Source organism: Phodopus roborovskii, unplaced genomic scaffold, assembly GCF_943737965.1.
Source record: "Phodopus roborovskii unplaced genomic scaffold, PHOROB, whole genome shotgun sequence".
NCBI lineage: Eukaryota > Metazoa > Chordata > Mammalia > Rodentia > Cricetidae > Phodopus > Phodopus roborovskii.
Window position 1 is genome coordinate 8,801,751 of NW_026126578.1, and position 19,305 is coordinate 8,821,055.

Here is a 19,305-nt window from a genome sequence, read left to right on the forward strand (position 1 = left end):
TGGAAAGACTTCCAGCAGAGGCCTGGGAGCAGACTTGGCTGTGCCCTAACTAATATGGAGGTGGCTTTGAGGTTTGAATGTCATGTCCTGGGTGTCTGAATACTTAGTTCCCAGCTCACTCTCTGCTTCCTGATTATGCATGGAGCCAGCACCCCATACCTGCTGCCCTGCCTTGCCCTCCACGATGGGCTGCATTTCCTTAGACTGAGCACCAGAATAATTGTCCTTCAAGTTGCTTTCATTGGCATTTTGTCACAATGAGAGAGGTTGTAAGTGCCTTCCTGATTTGTCTCTCCGTCCAAAGTAGCACTGGCCAATAGAAATATAATGCAAATACCACAAAATCAAGTTTCCAGGAAGCCGCATTTTTAAATTATATTTTTAGTCAGCCATATTTTTTTTTAAAGAAAAAGGAACCCTGTAAAACCTGAGTAAATAATATTTACGTCACCCATCTTTTCACTTCAACATGAAGCCAATCTGAAACTAGTCCATGACAGATTTCATCCCTTTTCCTTCCTCCAAGACTTTGGATTCTGGCATGTAGTTGGAATGTACAGTGTGTCTTGCTCTGGATTGCCTGTGTTTTAAGAACACAGGAGCCACACGAGGCCAGTGGCTTAAGCCATTGTCCCCTGGGGGACAAGGCAGGGCTGCTGGGGGAGCAGCTGTGTCCTCTGCTTAGGGATGAGCAGGGAGGGAGTAGGGAGACATTATTGCCCTTCACAGTATTCTTGTTTTATTTTCATCAATGACTTTGTCATCCACCTTTATCAGATAGTTTGAGGTGAAATTTAAGCGGTTAGGTTTAGGAGAGAGGGCTCTGCTACTAGTCCTCACAGGGCAATCCCTTGCTGCTAATGAGAGCTAATGAGAAAGTTTCTCCAAGCCCTGTGCCTGCCAACACTCACTCCATTTCCTTAGCTGCCCACAGATGACTGCCCCGCAGCCTGCATCCTAGAGCACATGAACACCCATCCTATTCAGCATCCTCAGACACTGACTTCAGAGACCCCGTGTACTAGGATTGTGTATGTTATCGGTAAATCCCCACCACAACCTGACCAGTGGGTGTTCCTCACCCTTCCAAATCCGTAAAGGGAGAAAGTGAGGCCCTCAAAGATGAAGCCACTCTCCAGGTCCAGAGCTGAGCCTGGATGCCCGATTTGCTCTGCCTGCTGTAACCCCACCACATTGTAGTCCTTTTCCTCCCTGACTGGCCATACTATACATGAGCACCCTTTGTGGGCTTTTACACATGGCCTGTCACATCCCCACGTCCCAGTCTTGTCCATGTTCCAAGTCTACAATATGCCCAGGGCAACCTGTTTGCATTATTTAAAGGCTTTTTGAAGTAAAGTCATCTTTTGTTTCTTGCTAGCAAGTAACATGTGCTTATTATTTTAGACCAGTGGTTCTCAATCTTCTTAATGCTGTGACCCTTTAATACTGTTCCTTGTGTTGCGGTGACCCCCGGCCATAAAATTATTTTCACCACTACTTCATAGCTGTAGTTTTGCTATTGTTGTGAATCATACTATAAATATCTCTGTGTTTTCTGATGGTCTTAGGCAACCCCTGTGAAGATTGTTTGATCCCCAAAGGGGTTGTGCTCCACAGGTTGAGAACCACTGCTTTAGACTATCCCAGCTTTATGGGACAGTACAAGAAACAGTGAGAAGGTCACTTCTTGCCCAGTCACAGGGCTTCACTGCTTCTGGAGGTCTTTGTGCATGTGTGTATTTACGTCTGCTTTTCATAGACTAAGCCTCTTCTTACTTTTCCCATTTGTTCCCCAACCTGTTCTCAACCCAGCTTGGTGACCCTGTGTCCATCGTTTCACCAAGCCCACCCCAATGTCTACCCATGTAAGCATATGGTTTGTGGTGTGCTGCTGTGTTCCTGCATTCATTTTGCATAATTGAGATGACATCATCCATATTCCGTGGCTTGCTTTTCCGCTTTGGTAATAGCCTCGTGGAGATCCAAGTCAGCCGGGGGCTAATGTAACCTCTAGAGGGTGCACAGTGCTACAAGTTCTTCCTGGTTTGGACACAGCTTCATCCCACCAACCCTCTTCTACACTCACGATGTCTGCAGCCTCACGCAAAACCAGTGCCACGATCCCCGTTCTCTAGCATGCCTCTCTGTTGATCCCCAGAAAGGCTAATTCAGCTGCTGATGTCTTGGCAGGGGACCTCTTAGAACTGCTTCAGCTGTCCTGGTCATGCCAGCCTCAACATGGAGAGCCATGGTCCTTTTACAGCTCAGCCTGAAATCCAGACTGGCAGCACCTGCTCAAGTGCTGACCCAGGAACTGTGCTGCTACCACTGCCCTGGGAGCATCCGTTCTTCTGGGCAGGCATAGAGAAAAGTTACCCAGATCCTGTGGTTTGTCTAAAGCCCTACTTCCTGCTAGCAATGGAAAGAGCTGAGATTTAAGCCACGCCCATGGTTCTAGGAGACTCTAATAAACATGTGTCTGAGACAAGCTAGTTGAGCACAGGTGTCCATGGTAACTCATCCCTCCCCTGGCATCATCTTCCAGTGGTGATTTCCCATATCCCCTGTGCCTTCACCTAATGCTCTTGGAGCTTGGAGACTTGTAACCAACTGCTTTGGTTAATTAATAAACTTTTGACACTAGGTATCACTCTGTAGCCCAGGCTGGCCTTGAACTCACAGCCTGAGATTACAAACATAAGCTAAACTTCAGGTTTGAGACAGCCAGCCTGAATCCCACCTCTGGCTCACTGTGGGCACCTGCACCTTAGTCTCCTTAGCTGGGTAAGACGGTAATCAGTAGGGTGGTGATTACACAGATGGTGACAGGCACCATGTGGATGTCATATGCTTTAGATCCAGAGTGTTCAGGATGTCAGCAATGCACATGCTTCACTTATGTGGCAAGTCTCCCCTCCAGGTCTGGGACAACATAATGTATCTGTTATTTATAGCAACACAGCGATGTTTCTGTAGTGAACCATTTCTGTATCATATTGAACGGAACAAGCATAGTAAAAGTTCTGAACCTTGTGGTCCAGAGGTTTATTTAAAACTAACAGATTTGCTGGAAAAATTAAAATGTGTCACAGTTTGACAGCGTCTTGGTGTTTTGTCTAAGATCGAGCGTAGTGTCTGCTCTCAGGTGCTTAACACATAGCAGTTTTTCAGGACCTCTTAGACTTCCCTGGTGACACCTTTGGGACTGTGCAGGGTGAGCTGCACATGCAGCCGATATTCCCATACACCCAGTGTCACAGGCACTGTGTGCTGGCCGCTCATCTTTCCATCCCCCACAGGACCGATGTAAAGCCCTATCCCCCAGGGACCTTCACTTATTCCTGCTTTGCCTCTCCTAGACTCATCATTGCTGTCTGCAGTTAGCTCTCACAGGGCAGATAGATGAGACCCTGTGCCCACCTGCCTCCCACGAGATCGTCCCGCTGGCCCTCCACTGTCCTTGGGATTGCAATAATTTACTTGCATGGAAGACAATGCCACGGGACTGGTGAAGACTTTGACATTGCTCAGTGGCTTCTGTTTGCAGCTTAACTCTGGTCTTCACCTGTCTGGCTTGTGTGGGCATGTTCATTTGGGAACACTGGCCAAGAGGTAGGTGGGAGGAGCAGCACATCATCGCAGGACAAGCCCTCCCCAGTGTGCTTAGCCCCAAGGGTGTCTGGGAAAGCCACTGTCTGCCTCTTGTAGTGCAGACAGCTTGATTCACAGCAGCACTGAATCCCAATAGCTCCCTTTTCTCTTCTGACCCAGTGAAAGCTGGAGGACTCTAAGTGTCCCTGACAGAATGGGCGGAGCTGCCCCAGAAGGCCCTTCCCAACCTCACTCCTGAGGTTCAAGTCACACAGAAGGGCTGGAGGTCAGCAGCCAGCCTACCTGGATGGCAATGGGAACAATCTTGTTGGCTAAGTTCTTATATAACAGGCAGATGGGGGCAGCCAGGAACTGGTGTGTGCAGGGGTCAGTTTTGTTGGCATCGATGCCATCCAGTAGCTCGTAGTCCACAATGAAAATGTTCCCTTCCTGCAGGAGGCAGAGAAATATATTCAAGCTACTTTAAGCAGAAATGGACCTGGGAACCAGGCTGGAAGTAGGATGTGAGTGATAGCCTTCAGGACATCCAACCCAATTCCTTGTAACTCAGTGTGTAGTGTGCAACAAGCACCTAGAAACTGTTTATTAAGAAGCATGACTCCTCCAGTGTGCACAGTAGCCAAATGCAGGGTGATAGCCTGCTATCCATGCCTTTGTTTTGTGTTTTTCACTTTGTGGCAGATTCCTGCCAACTCTGCAAGTCAGTATGTTTACCATGGAGGAGTGTCTGTCAAACCTATTCTCTTTCTCTTCAAGGCCAAGGACACAGACACGGTCCTCTTTCTCTCCTGCAGTATATATTTAACGCAACAATGTCTTTTACATTTACACTCAACATAGTGATCCATTCATGTATCATACAGAACAGAACAAAAGTTCTAAGCTGCCTCCTTCGTGGTTCTGGGGTTTATTTGAAACCAAAATATTTGCTGCAAGAATCTAAGATATGTCACAGTCTTGGGTTCCAGAAACAGCCAACACCTACCAGGGCTCTCACACACACTCTTGCATCAGGATAGTAATACTACAGCCCAGAGCAGAAGTAATCATCTTGTAGAAACCAGATTTTTTTTCCCTTCAATCAGCAGTGAAGACATCTTTGGACTAGTTGCAGAACCAAAACAATGATCAAACAGACCGCACCTTGGCCAGAGCTGCTTATTAAGCCAAATCTTTTCCTCTGCCCCAGGTCTTTCTCTATTTAATCCTAAAGCCCATGTCAGTGTCCCAAGATGGACTTGGGGTCATTGGACTCCATTATCTCTTCCATCCCATGTGTCCATATTGATTAAATCTCTGTCTGCTTTTTACTGGTGTGTTGGGCTGGGTGGCCTCGCCTAGCCCGTCAGCCTCAGGAACCTGGGCTTTTTGTTTTAAAACTCTGGTTACAAGTGGGATTCAGAACCAATGGGTTTCAGGTTTCTAGTTCCTAGCTGGTTTACACATGGAATTTTCAAAGCTAAGATGAAAGACTGGCATGACTAACTTGGTTCATTGTAACTGAAAACCTGCTTGATTCTCACGAAGGAAGTTGCAAGACAACTCTGAGGGGTCAGAGGGGGTAGATGAGAGAAGCCAAGCACCCAGATGCCCCACAGGACTTCATTTAGGTCATGTTCAACACTGGGAAAATTAGCATTGTTGTCCAGGACAGGGTCCTTCTGGAAAGGAAGAGATGGGGCTACTCTGCACAGATGCAGGGGAAAACAGGGACCTTCAAGGGTTCTTCCATTCCTGTCCCAAAAATAAATTTCACTGAGAAAGACTAAAAAAATATTCACGGTTTGGTAACATAGCTCTGTGGGAGGGCTTTGCTAAAGCACGTGAAACTCTGGGTCCAATTTCCAATACTGGAAGCAAAACAATTTAGGAGCTATGAGTTTAACATGTCACTGAGGCTATCACAGAATGGTGTTAAGAACTGTGCTGTTGTGTTAATTGGGGACAGTGCAAGAGATAAGGTAGGATGTATGTAAGAGTCTAGTCAGTGGTGGCTGTTAGATTATTGGATAATTGTCTCATGATCCAAACCACAGCAGATCATCATGATCATGTGTTTGATGGGTCAGCTCAAAGTGAAGATAATCCATGAGCCACCTTCCCTGGAAGTTGCAGGGGCTCAGCAGTAAGAGGATGTTGCCTTGGAGAACAAGGTTTTGCTTGCTTTTGGGTGGCTAGGGACAGTGATGGCTGTTCAGGTCCTCTTGGTTCTAAGATGCTGGTTTCTGTGCTTGGGGGTGGGTGCAAGAATTGTTACTGTTATTGCTGGCTGTCCACCTGGCTACGCAGTATCCAGGGACCCAGGCAGGTCCAGAAGAATGTGGGACCGGACTTCAGTTGGGTAGGTAACCTCCCAAAGACAAGTAGGCAGGAGGTTAGGGCTGAACAATGTGTATTTGGAGTCTCAGTGTGAGCTGGGTACTTAGATGGGGTGATCAGGAGCAGTGAGGCTACATGGACAGCTGGAGATGGGAGGCCCAGTGATGCTGACTTCAGTGGGGAGAAGGAGAAGACAGAGCACTCCGGGTTGCCATTAGGACTCTCAGCAAACAAACAAACAAAAAACTAAAACGCCTAACACGGGAATGCATGAAAGATCCCATCAGATACAAGCCAATTTAATTTGAATTCTTCCTGTGTTAAAACAAGGGGATCCATGGAACTGGGAATGAAGGGTTGAGCCTGCAAGTGAGAGCCGGGAGAGCCTGGCTTGGGGAAGTGAGGAACGCACAGATGGCATGCATGTTTCTAATTAGAAAGTAATAAATCCTACCAGTCTCTGTCTTTTGTCCCTACACAAAGCCTACTTCCTTAGCTAGTTTCCTCTCTTTTGCAAAGTGGTTGACGTTTGGTTGACCGTGTTTAGAACACACCTGTCACAATGCCTGGCATTCTACAGGCCCTCTTATAATTATTGATATGGGTATTGAAAATACTGACACTAGGTTTGCAGCTGTGAGGCTGGTGTAGATACAGTCCCTCCTGTGACTCCCGAAGGCTTGCACAGTGCCCAAGACCCTCATGGGTGCTGCTGCCAGGAAAAAGAAAAAAACTTCCGATATACTGTCCGTTAAAAAGACAAACCAGCAGTCCGGGGATCAGCAAGCATTGGTCAGCAGGAAGTGGCTTCTGTGGAAAGATTGTCTCCAGCCAGCAATCCTACCTTTACTTCCTGTTCTAAACTGAGATGCCGCTCTAGGCTGCACTCCACCATCTCTGTGGTCACCGGGAGTTTCTGGGGCAACTCTGTGCAGCGCTTGATGAGTACGGGGTTGCAGCCATTCAGGAACTGGTAGCCGAACATAAGGTCCTCCTGCCAGTGGTTCTTGACTCGCTCTGTGGGGAGAACAGGAAGGCACGTCCCCTAGATAGGACAGCAGGGTATAACCCCCATGGCCCTACCTAAGGACAAGTCTTTTCAAGGACCCCTTTCCAGGGCACTCAGGCTCCTCTCACTTGCCATTCCCCACTGGCTGTGTGCTGCTCATCAATGGGTCACTATTCACCTAGGTCCTTGAGCTGTGCCTGAGTGACCAGCAAGACTCCCAGACATTCACTCTTTTCAAGATCTCTAGTTGTTCAGCATGGTATGAGAAGGGAGAACCCTGGTCTCCTATGCTGAGGTCAGTAGCTTTATCCAACCATTCTTGAGTCCTTAAAGAATGACGGCTCTCAAGACTCTCCATCCATTACTGTCTAGTACAGTATCAGGGCTCTAAGCTAACAAATCCTGGTCCTAAGGACCCCAATGATGCTTTAAATTTTAATTTTACTATTATTATTCTCTCTCTCTCTCTCTCTCTCTCTCTCTCTCTCTCTCTCTCTCTCTCTCTCTCTCTCTCTCTCTCTGTGTGTGTGTGTGTGTGTGTGCATTTGAGTGCAAGTGTCTACAGAGATCAGGGACTTTGGATCCCCTGAACCTGGAGTTTTTGTGGTTGTGAGCCACCCAGTGTAGATGCTGGGAACTGCACCTGAGTCCTTTGCAAGAGCTTGGCTATCAAGTCACCCTTCAATGCTATTTTAATGTAAATGCTTAAAAATAAATAGCCCAGTCCTGCCTTGGCTCTGTGTAGAAGAGCCACAAATGATGTATTTGTGTAAACAGAAATCCCAAAAGTCTTGAGACTTCGGTGAGATGTCCAGGGTGCTTAAGTTGAACGGAACATCAGCCAGTCTCGAGCAGAAAAGTAAACTTCCCCACCCCCACCACCCCAGGAGCCCTCTTACCAGAAATAGTGTTGCTGATCTTGACAAAGATTTTCTCAAAATCTGCAAAGTCATTCCAGGAAGACTGAAACATGTGCATGAAGCGATTGATGAACAGGTTCTCCATCCTGTAAACCAGGGAACAGGTCACCTTGTCTGCCTGGTATGCCTCTGTAGAGTGTCTCAACTCCTTACTCAGGAGCCTCCTGATATCCCAGACAGTTCCCAGAGAGCAGGTGCTGGCCTCGTGGGACCAGGACAGAAATCAGCCCATGTCTGATGCTCTTCCTATTGCATCTCAGCTGTGTAGGAGCCCAAGCCAATGCTCCCCAGAAGAGCTTTGAGTGCTCCTTCCTCATGCACGTGCTCATCCATTCCTTTGCAGAGCGCAAACTAGAAATGGGGCAAGGCTGCACCTCTTGAGCTCTTCCAGATAGCACCCCCAAATGTTACCACCCCCCAAACCTATGGAGGACATTTCTCATTCAAGCCACACTCCACTCCCTGGTCCCTATAGGTCTGTGGCCATATCATAGTGCAAAATGCATTTAGTCCAAATCCACAGTCTCCATAGTCTTTCTATCTCACCACTGTTTAAAAGTCCAAAGTCTCTTCTGAGACGCAAGGCAGTCTCTTATAAAATCAAGGAGAAAACTACATTCTTCCAACACAGAGTGCCACGGAATATACATTACCATTCCACGGGAGAGGAAAGTGAGCATAGCAAGGAAATAGTGGGTCAAAGATGGAAACCCTGCAGCACAAGCTCCAGTGCAGCCCCATGCCTGCTGTCAAAGGGCTTCAGCGTCTCTGCCCTTCCAGCTTTGCTGACTGCAACATACATCCTTCTCCTGGACTCGTTCCAGTCTATGTGTGCCAGTCTCCTTGGCAGATGTCTCAGCTCTGACATCTCCAACATCATGTGGTGTCCATTGCAACACTTGTACAGCTTGATGCAAAGGCCTCTCAGAGCCTCGCGCTTTCCCGTGGTTTTCATCTAGGGGCACCCTTGCCACACAACGCCTTGCCTTAGTGGCTTTGTAACTCCATGGAGGAAGAATTCACAGCCCCTTCATTCTTACCTCTTTGTTCTCTCTAAAGCCAGCGCCTCATGGGTGACACAGCTAAGTCCAGTTTGGGGTGGACCCTGGCCCTCCACACCACACCACACCAGCACTTTCATTCGGTTGCTTTCTAGAGCAGAAATCTCTGTGGCCTTCATTCACAAGTTGGAAACTGCCTGGTCAGGGTCTTTCCCTTTAGGCATCTGTCCCGTGTTTCAGTGCATAGCAGGCCTCTTAGCTGGGCTCAGCTCCTTAGCAGTTGCAACCTCGCCTCTAACACATGCCTTCCTACTCTTTTCTCTCTCCAAATTGTACACTTGCATTCCTTACTTCTCCGCTTCCTCTCTTTCTTTGTAGACCCTAATAAGTATTATTAATAATAAACGGACACAAAGTTGACATTATGCAGTTTCAAAAGTTCCAAAGACATAATTCCATTACTTTTAAATTTAGCTGTAGGTAAACTCTCAGGACACGGGCAGAAAACAGCCAGATTCTTTGCCAAAATATCAAAGGAATGGCCCCCAGCCCAGTTGCTATTAGAGTCCTTGCTTCCCTCTGAAAACTTTTGCATGTGGCCTCTGCAGTCTGCATTGCTCTCGCCAGTGGCGTCTTTCAGTCTCCCGTGACCGTGAGGATAGCTTGTTAAGTTCCATTTACAGTGTTCTACTGCTTTTCTAGTCTCAAGTTCCAAAGTCTTTTATATTCCTAATCAATAAAACAAAACAAAAAGACCCACTTCCAACTGAACAAAGCTAAAACAAAAACAATAACGGAAGCATGGTCAGGCTCTTCACAGCCACAGCCTACTCTCTGCTATCATCCGAGTTCATTCTCTGTTGATGTGATAAAACATCATAACCAAGCACGCGTTATAGAGGGAAGAGCTTATTCTGGCTCATGTTCCATTGGGTTAGAGTCCATAATGGTGGGAACAACATGGCAGCGGGCACCAAGAGCAGGAAGCTGAGAGCTCATATCTTCAAATGCAAGCACAAGGCGAGAGAGTGGACAGGGAGCGACACTTGCAAAGCTCACCTCCAATGACACAGACCCTTCAGCAAGGCCACACCCCCTAAACACACCTTGTCAAATATGACCACCAGCTGGGTGCCAAGAGTTCAGACACCCAAACCTATATGGCCATTTCTCATTCACACCACTGCAGTTAGTTTCTGCCTTAATGTGTATAGGTAAAGTATTTGACCTTCACCCACTGGAATCTCCGTTTCATGGGTTCCATGGTGTAATGGTGAGCTCTCTGGACTCTGGAATCTCAGTTTCCTTACCTAGAAGTGATCAACGATAGCTGTCAAATTTAAAAAGAAGTCTATAGTTCGAGAACACCCAGACTGAGGAGACTGGCTGCCTCTCAGCCCTGGCTGCTTGTTGGATGTGCAGTCAGGCCCCACTTTCAGAGACTTGTCCATGGTTGTGCTGGGTGGGTGCTAGGAAGTGCCAAAAGTCCTCAGGGGAGTATAAGGCTCAGTTGGGCTTCATGAATTTAGGGTTTTCTCGGTGTGTATGATTATAAAAGCTCTCTAAAAGTTAAAGTATAGTATGGAAGCTATTCTTGCTAGCCTTGGTGTGGGGCTGAAGATCTATATTTTTGGCAGTATCTGTGATTCTTCCAGCATCCTGCAGTGATGCTGGTGTAAACATGTAACCCAGAGTTCAGTCTCTGTTGTTTATTTAGCAGAGGACCTTAGGGCCTTCAGCTTTCTTATTTCTCTGATTCCTGGGCTGCAAAGAGGGGGCAATGTGTGCTGTGCAGTTTGAATGGTCCCCATAGGCTCATACATTTGAGTGCTTAATCATCCGGAAGTGAATTGTTTGAAAGGATTACAAGGATGAGGAGTGTGTCCTTGTTGGAGTAGTTGTATCTTTGTTGGAGGAAATGTGTCACTGGGGGTGGGTGGACTTTGAGGTTTCAAAATCCCACACCAGGCCCAGGTCTCTTCTCTCTGTCTGCCTGCCATTGGGTCAGGATGTAAAGCTCCCAGCTACCTCTCCAGCACCATGTGTGCCACTATGCTCGCCACCTTGGTGACAACCTCTGAAAATCCCCAGATGAGTTTCCTTGGTCATGGTGTCTCCTCATAGCAATAGAATACTGACTAATACATGCGCCTACTTCATGAATCAGGAATCTTCATCCTAGGACCAACACTGTCATTCTAGTTATTGTCACTATAGAATCTGCCTCTTGGTAACAGTCTGGACACCAGACTGGCCACAGAAAGAGTGAATTGGGGGTGGAGATGGAGTATTGTAAGTACAGCTCCTGCCTGGGCTGAATGCACAGTGCTGCTAGTGTTGGAAGACTGCTGGGTCCAGGTCATCTCCCGATTGCACAATGAGCAGCTATCCCCTGGCCCAGATATGCACAAATGCACTGGGAACGGTGTCCAGCTGAACTGTTCACCCTGCTCAAGGCTCTCAAAGGAAAAGAATGAGAGTCCTATTATAAGAAAGGTAAATGTGAGTCTTTTCTATCAAACACTATAAAACTTGTGTTAGAGACAAGGAATTAAAATCTCCTTGTCCTCCCCCACACAACCTTGTAAGAACTTTATGGAAATGCTTGCATCCCCTGCACCCCCAGTGAAACCTTTATTTACAAACATCTACACCTATATTCCAGGTATTTGATGGCCTGGAAAAGCGAGACCTTACCCCTTCCTTCACTTCCTGTGCGCCAATTCTTTTCAGACTAGCCAGTTAATTCAAGACTGTGGGTTGGATCCAGTCAATGGAGAAAAACAGAGCCACCACCTGAGTTAGAATCAAGACCAAGTGCATTCCTGTCTTGGTGTGTGTTCACTCCTCGGAGTACACATTTGCAGTTGCCTTGTCCAGACAGGTGGAATGGTGCTCTCTTCCCTTGTGATCCCACACTCACTTCTAAGAGTAGCCCATATCCAGCTTCCAGCAGGGCCACCCTCTCCCTGAAGTTCCTAAAACTTACGCCTTTGAGTAGTTCAGAACAAAGTCCACTCCTTTTTCACTATCGAACTGGATGTCTCGGGGCAAATCCTTGTGACATTTGGCATCGATACTCAATGGGAAGCCAGGGTTCCACTCCATCCATCTAGCACGAGAAAGGTGAAAAGGAAACTGTTAAAGGATGGGTGGTCCTTTGGACGGTCCCCTCAGCTGAAGGCTGCCATGTTGTCAGACAAGGTTATATGTGGCAGCTGATTTTCCCACTGTAAGCTCAACACACTACAAGCTGAGGTACTAGGACCCCTGCCAAGGTTGTGCGGCAACCACTTTTGCTGTGGCCTGATCCCAACTGTAGAGATATGAGAGTTGGGGGACGGAACAGGTGTGAAGCAGTGCACAGGAAGGAGGAAGGAAGGAAACCCTAACCTCACAGGGACCCCACTCAGCACAGGCGACTTTGGATATCCACGGGCCCTAGGAGAGGTTTGCCTTACAGTCACAGGAGGAGGACTTTAAGGCTGCTCTCATGCTACACTCCACCAGAGTGTCAGATGTCCTGCCAGTTTGGTCAGCGCACGTCCTGATTCTGTGTGTGGTGGTTAGGCGAGGGCATAGTTTTCAGGCTCTCACGGTAGAACCATAGGGCGTTAGAGGAAGTGAGAAAGGAAACTAGGTACGTCTAGACCGCTGAGGGAAAGCTCCCTGTGACATCAGCCTGATCAGGTTTGGAGATGGTCACAATCAAAGCCAGACACAAACTACAGTGGAGATATTTAACTCTTACCGCCTTCGTAGTCATCATGCATCATGCATCATTTTTACTTAAAAAAAAAAAAAAAAAAACCAAAAATCTCACCAATCTCAGAAGACAAAACTAAAGAAAATGAAATCCTTGTTCACTCATTTGGGACACAGAGAATGAGTTGCTTTTCTTAGAAGCTGAAATACCCATGTTGAGGTCAGAGTGTTCATGTATGCTCCCTACTACCCTCCCTTTTAAAGCTCCTTCTAGGGAGGCAGAGTTTAGACATCCAGACATCTTCAGTGCTTTAACTGGATCTTGTGTGTTCACTGTTATAAATTCCTCGCTGTCCTCCTTGGCGTCTGACAGGCTCATGGACTCCCTTAGAAAGGAACATTCCCGGAAAGAAATGGCATGTGCAAAGGCTAATGGACCAATTGAAACCATAGTTGTGGAGTTTGAAATATCACAGATCTGTTCTCCCCTCGACGGTCAGGGCTGTAAGGGTCTGTGAGGAATGCCCCTCCCCTAATTTAAGGCTTGTCAGTTTGAACAAATGGTGAGGCTGATTGATCCCCTCAACTTAGGGATAAAATGTCCTGATCTGGCCTTGAACTTGTTGGCCAGGTCACCAGCAGGGGGCCCTACTGTCTTACTTGTAGGAGAGAAACAACTCTCAAGCCTTTAAGGCTTGCTTTGCCTCGGGTCAAGAGTGTAGTGTGGGGAAGACCTGGAAGGTGGCTATCTATCTGTGTCCTCACTGCCTATCAGGAATCTCTCACTTCTAGACCCTCCTCAGTAGGCCTCATGAAAACCTATTTTTGTTGTTTGTGTGGCCTTTACTACAAGCACATTAATAAGAATAAAAATGACAGTTGTACAAATGCTTTTCTGTTTATTTGGAAAAAAACGAGTAGAGGTGTCTCCAGTACACATCTAAACCTGAGCCAGTCGTTGGGGAAGCCCACTGCATGACCGCTCGCTCCTCAGTCACATAAATGCATTGCTCTTCATGCTGGGCATTTCAAGGGATGCAGTAAACACAAAGGAGTTGAGTGGAGCCGAAGTTTTCAGTGATCCAATAAGGACACATGTACCAGGGATAGCATTCCATGTTTTATTGTTTGTTTGTTTTTAGACAGGGTTTCTCTATGTAGCCCTGGCTGTCCTAGAACTCACTTTGTAGACCAGACTGGCCTTGAACTCACAGAGATCGCCTGCCTCTGCCACATGAGTGCTGGGATTAAAGGTGTGTTAAAGGTGTGCACCACCACTGCCTGGCAGCATTCATGGTTTGTTTTATTTTTAAATTGACATTTATTATTAACTTGTGTGTAGGTGATATGTGTGAGTGCATGACAGTATAGGTGTGTGCATACCATTGAGTGCTGGTTCAAAAATAGACAGGCGGAACCATTCATGGTAGCACATGTGCTTGATCCAAAACTCCTAAGAGGCAGAAGCAGGTGGATCTCTGTGAGCTTGAGGCCAGCCACCTCTACATAACTAGCTAGTTCTTGGCCAGTGAGACTGTCTCAAAAACAAAAATAACAACAAAACACCATTGAGATGCATTTCAGGTAAACTGGCCCTTGTAATACTGACCACCACAGTGGTGCCTTGATCCCAGACTGCAAATGAAGGAAGAGTCCAGAACAATTCTTTTGTGTTTCCCCAAGGGGGAGGTGCTATAAGGTACTTTGATCCCTTAATCCAGGAAGGAGCTGATAAGAAGTGAGTCATAATTCAAAGTGTCCCTGGCCCTTGGCAGCAGTGGGAAGGTTGGGCTTGTTTGCAGCAGGAAGGAGAGAGACAGCCTTTGTCAGCATGCCTTGGCCAACTGTGGTGTAGGTAGGGGTTGCAGGAGGTGTGCTTGGAGCTCTCCGGAGCTGTTTTGTTTCTTATGGCTGCAGCTTCTTAATGGAGCAGGACCACAGGGTACTGCTCTGGAAGTTGGTTCTCTCCTGCAATGAGTCCTGAGTTCTGAGAGTAGACTGAGGCCATCAGGCTCGCACAGCAAGTGCTTTCACACGCTGAACCATCACACTTGCCCTAAATTTTCTTAAGAGTTTTCTTCAGTGTTTGGATGTTGTTTTATCAGCTCAGTAAGGACTTTCTCAGGATTTGACACCAAGGTACTATGGACACGGTGCACTTTGGAACTAGGACGTGGAGGATTTGAGCTGGAAAGGAGCCAAAAGCATGACCCCTGAGGACTGGCTTTCATGGTGCTACAAGGTGAGGAAAGTGTTAGTAGTCTTAACCAGCTGTGCTTGCCTATAAACCACAATGACCATCATGGCAAGATGTTCCTAAAGGGGCAGTAGTGGCACTTATACCTTGGCAGTAAGCAACAGCTTTCTACTTGGACTCAAAGCCTGCTTAACAGGAAAGAAATCACTCCTGGCACTGGAAACCTAGCCAATTGCACTTGGCTAGGGAGGTCACAGATCATAGAGAAGAGTTTACTAGTGCCAATTTTCCAAACCAGTATAATTCTCAACGGCATCCTGAATACTTGTCTGTACACCCACAGACAAGTTTAACATTGAGCCCTCTTCAAAACTCTCCTTTTGCAGCAAACAGAGACCATTATAGAAAGCCACAGCTAGTCCGAATAAGATAACAAATGATCATGTGGTGTCCAGCCCTAGTGGCGATATCTACCATGCAACTCCAGTGCCTAAGACTCAGGAAGCACCAAAGAAGAGGGGTGGAAAAACAGTAGAGAGGACCACAAGGTCTTCTGTGGGATTGCCCCTCCTAGCTGTGATAGGGAAACTACACTGTGAAATCCCAACAACATAGCCGACCCTGCACAATTCCAAAACAATTGGCATCCCCACATAGACTGGAGGAACTCTCACAAGCAATTAACCACTGAGAGAGGGAGAGTCAGTCTTGCCTGGAGATAAACCTCTTGCTTTGCTATCCAGTACCCGAGTGGTCAGCCCTAGAAACACACACATGCAGGCAATACTTAAGGGACAAGGACTCAGCAGGTTGTATTTATGCATTGACTTATTTAGATGCATACATACCAACAATGGTTACAGAAGAGGCTGTGAACTGGGGGGGGGTAGGGTGGACAGTGGAAGGGTGGAGTTAGGAGAGGAGGGGAATGATGTAACCCCACTTTAATTAAGTTATAAAAAGACTATTAAAGTAGTTATTTTTAACCTGATTTATTTGAATGCCTTTATTCATGTAATTGACAAATAAAAAATTATATGTATTTGTAGTGAATTTTAAAAGAAGACTTTGCTTAGTTAACTTCCTGCTTCCCTTATCTATTGTATTTTTCGCCTTTAGGCTGTGTTCTCAGTTTTAACTTTAGGGATAACATTACTGTTATCTGTCATATGTAAATGCTTTATCAGACGCAGAGGGAGGAAAAAGGTCAGACTGAAGTCACGATAGCTGGTAAAATGGTTACAGATGAAGGATGCCTTCCTGAACAATTTCACAGCCTAGTTCTCTGTGCTGAAGCCTGCTCTCCTGCCTGCCCAGCCTTGGGCTTATCAGGGCCATGGAATGAGCCTTCTTAGTGTCACGGACATAAAACAGCGCTCAGTTTCTGCATGCACAAGATGTGACGCTTGCCCAGCACAACTGCGAACTGATGTCCCCAGAAGAGAAAGCCACACTTACTCTAAAGGTTTTATAGGGCTGCTCGGCTGACTAGAACTTTGATATGAAGAGTTGGGGTTGCAGGTCTAGAGAAAAACTATTTTGGGCCACCTTTTTGTCTCCTTAATAACCAATCTTCATCCCACCCCCTGTCTGGCTTATCACCGTTCCGACCATCAGGTGAAATCTTTGGACTGTATCAACAGACCAGCAGCTTCTTTACCAACCCCAAAGCTGGGAACAGGCAACTATCTGTAACAGGTTTTCCCCAACTGGATGTAGCTCACACACTAATGTGTTTAGAAAACTGCTTTGGTTTATTCTGTGAGTATGGAAGTTTATATAATTGCTTCTGTGTGGGAACATGACATCCACAGCACCCTAGTCAAGCTCCCAAGCAAAGGCCATTCATATTTGCTTCCCGCTACATAACCTCATTTTCTGTGAGGTGAGAGCTGTTTGTTTTGGAGAGAGATCTGGATTGAGTCTGCAGTGCATATGTATAACCCAAGAATATGTAGCAATTTATAAAGAAAAAAACATGCGATACAATCACCCATCAGACCAACAAAAATGAAAACGCCTCAGATGGAATGTGTTGATGATGCAGGGGAATGGCATCTCTCAGCAACAGCAGCTAAAGGTGGAAAGTGACAGAACACCTGGGCTAACAATCGCCAAGATCTAGAAAACTCAGAAGATGCACACATTTAGCAATTCTACAGATCTGCTTCTAGGCATATTCCCCATGGTAATTCTGTAATGAGAGCATGCACAAACATCAGAAAGCTCACTGTAGCTCAGGCCGAAAGCACTAGGAGGTACCCACGTGCCCATTAACAGATAGCCAAATGAATGTGGTACAGTGGTACCCAAGAATGATATGGGTCAGAGCTGGGGCTAGATTGCTTGCTTGCTTACCTGGGTTCAGCTTCGAGAACCCCAAAAACAAAATGTCTGATGAGTTGAAGTGTACAGAAATTAAAATGAAAGGTTAGCCACGTGTGCCAATGGCTGGTCTTCAGAGCACAATGTTGAGTGAAACTGCAGGGCACAGAAGTGTCATTTCAGGGATGCAAGGGCCCTCAGCCTACAGGATACTGTGTCACGCACAGACAGTGCAGTCAGTGAGGGCCAGAGGTCATGGAGCTCTGACCCAGGTCCTCTCTGTCCCCTTTCCCAGCTGGGCTACCGAAGAATGCCAGCAGCTTTCCTGGAACTATTCTCTGCTCTTGCTCAGCTTCCACACTGTAATCTGGAAGCCGGAAAAAAAGCCGCATGAAAGGGGAACTTCAAGATTGTGCAGACAGAGCAAAAGTTCAGCATTTCCTGACCGGAAATGGGGGTAGAGTGGCCGGGGTGGTGGTGGTGGAAGGGGGGAAGGCTGAATTGAGCAGTTGAATGGAAGGAGAAATAAAATGACAATGAGAGCTAAGAAAGGGACACAACTCACAAACTCCTTTCCCTTTCTGATCCTCTCACAAGAAGCAGGTTGTGATGACGCTAACTGGCTTCCTGAAGGTCAGGCTAGTTACCATCTCTTAGGTGAATAGACATGAAGTGTAATTGTATCTGAATGAAATTGAAATAAGATGTTAATTAACAACCAGTTAAGTTAATCTCATGCTCTGACTTAGCCCATCCCACAAACTAGAAGCCTTGCAGAGTTTGTAAAGGGCTTTGTCACAGGATGCAGCAGAGAAGAAAGATAAAGAAGTATAGAAACAACAGCCCCATGAGAGGGAAGGCAGACTCGTGGACCATGTTCTGAGCGCTGTATCGAGTACACAAGTCCCCAAATATGTCATACGGTGTTGAGCAGGAAGGCTCACACACATCGTAGTGTAGCACAGTTACGGTATAATCGGGTTACTTTCTCACACCAGGCACTACAGGTACAAGAGTTTTAAACCTTTTAAGTGTGAAATAGGGTGTGTAAACACACACATCTCTGACTTCAACCCCCACCCCCAAAACATTTCTCTAGCCACCTCCCAGGTCAGTGACAATACCCTCAACCCTTACCCTTGGGAATAGTCTCCTTAATTCCCTTTTCTTTTTGAAACAGGCCAGCCCTGAACTTCTGGGACTAAATGATTCTCCCATTTAGCCTCTGAAGTATGCTAGTACAATAGACAGGCCACCATGCCCAGTCACCTTTGCTAGTGTGATGCTACTTCTTTGCTATTGGCCATGGCTCCACCGCCATATGCTTCCCTAAGCAGTGCAATCCAGACCTCATGGCCAGCTGGACATGTTTCTGGCATGCCTTCATCATGTGATCATCCATGCTGGTTTCTTAGTAGTTCACTGACAGACTGTTACCTGGAAGTGTGAGGTGAAACGAACCCTTTTCTTCTCAACTTGCTTTTGGTCATGATGTTGCACCAATAGAAACCCCAACTAAGTTGCTACTAATACTTGCATACAAGTATTTAGGGTTGCTACATGGCTCAGTTACTATTGCTAGTATTGCTGCAGTGCAGGGGACTGAATCTACAGCTCTTTATATATCAGGTAAGTGCTCTAATTAGCCACACCCCTAATTCTGGTTGTGTTATTTGTGGAAACACATATGAATAGAGGTGCTGCTGAGCCACATGGTTCAAGATGGGCCACGAAGTTGTATGATTTGCAATTCTGAGGAAGCTTTGGCTTGCCCCTAAGAATGCCTGAAGCTGTTTGACCCGGCTAGTGGTGTCCTGGGTTTGATCCTGGCCCCCTCCTTGGTAGGTAGCACTTGTTAGGGTCTGTCCTTTTTAATTCTTGTCAGAGTTTATATAGTTTGAATTCAAGCCCCTTACTGGATGCAGTTTGCAGACGTTGGCCCATTCTATCTTTTTACTGTTTTAATAGAGCTCAATAAAGCAGAGAAAATTCAAGTTTTGACAAAATGCAGCTTGTCGTTGTACTGTGTCTGCTTCCGGTGTCATATCTAAAAGGCTTTGCTGAGCCTGATTATCAAGAATTGCTTTTGGTCTCTATACGTTGTACAGATTCTGTTCTTACACTCAAGTCTATCTTATGTTTTTAATTCATTAAACATTTTTTACAGGTTTTAGAGATATAATTTTTTCACCATAAAATTTACTCCATGAAAGT

General features: G+C 46.4%; 1 protein-coding gene across 1 annotated transcript in view; it reads right to left on the reverse strand.

Moving 5' to 3' along the window:
* Positions 1 to 19,305, reverse strand: part of Alox5 (arachidonate 5-lipoxygenase) — a 44,853-nt gene that overhangs the window by 6,434 nt on the left and 19,114 nt on the right. The window contains exons 4-7 of the mRNA XM_051203728.1: positions 11,854 to 11,976; positions 7,843 to 7,949; positions 6,779 to 6,951; positions 3,898 to 4,044 (exon numbers count right to left, since the gene is read on the reverse strand). Coding sequence (XP_051059685.1) covers positions 3,898 to 4,044; positions 6,779 to 6,951; positions 7,843 to 7,949; positions 11,854 to 11,976 — 550 coding nt within the window. The remainder of the gene's footprint in view (positions 1 to 3,897; positions 4,045 to 6,778; positions 6,952 to 7,842; positions 7,950 to 11,853; positions 11,977 to 19,305) is intronic.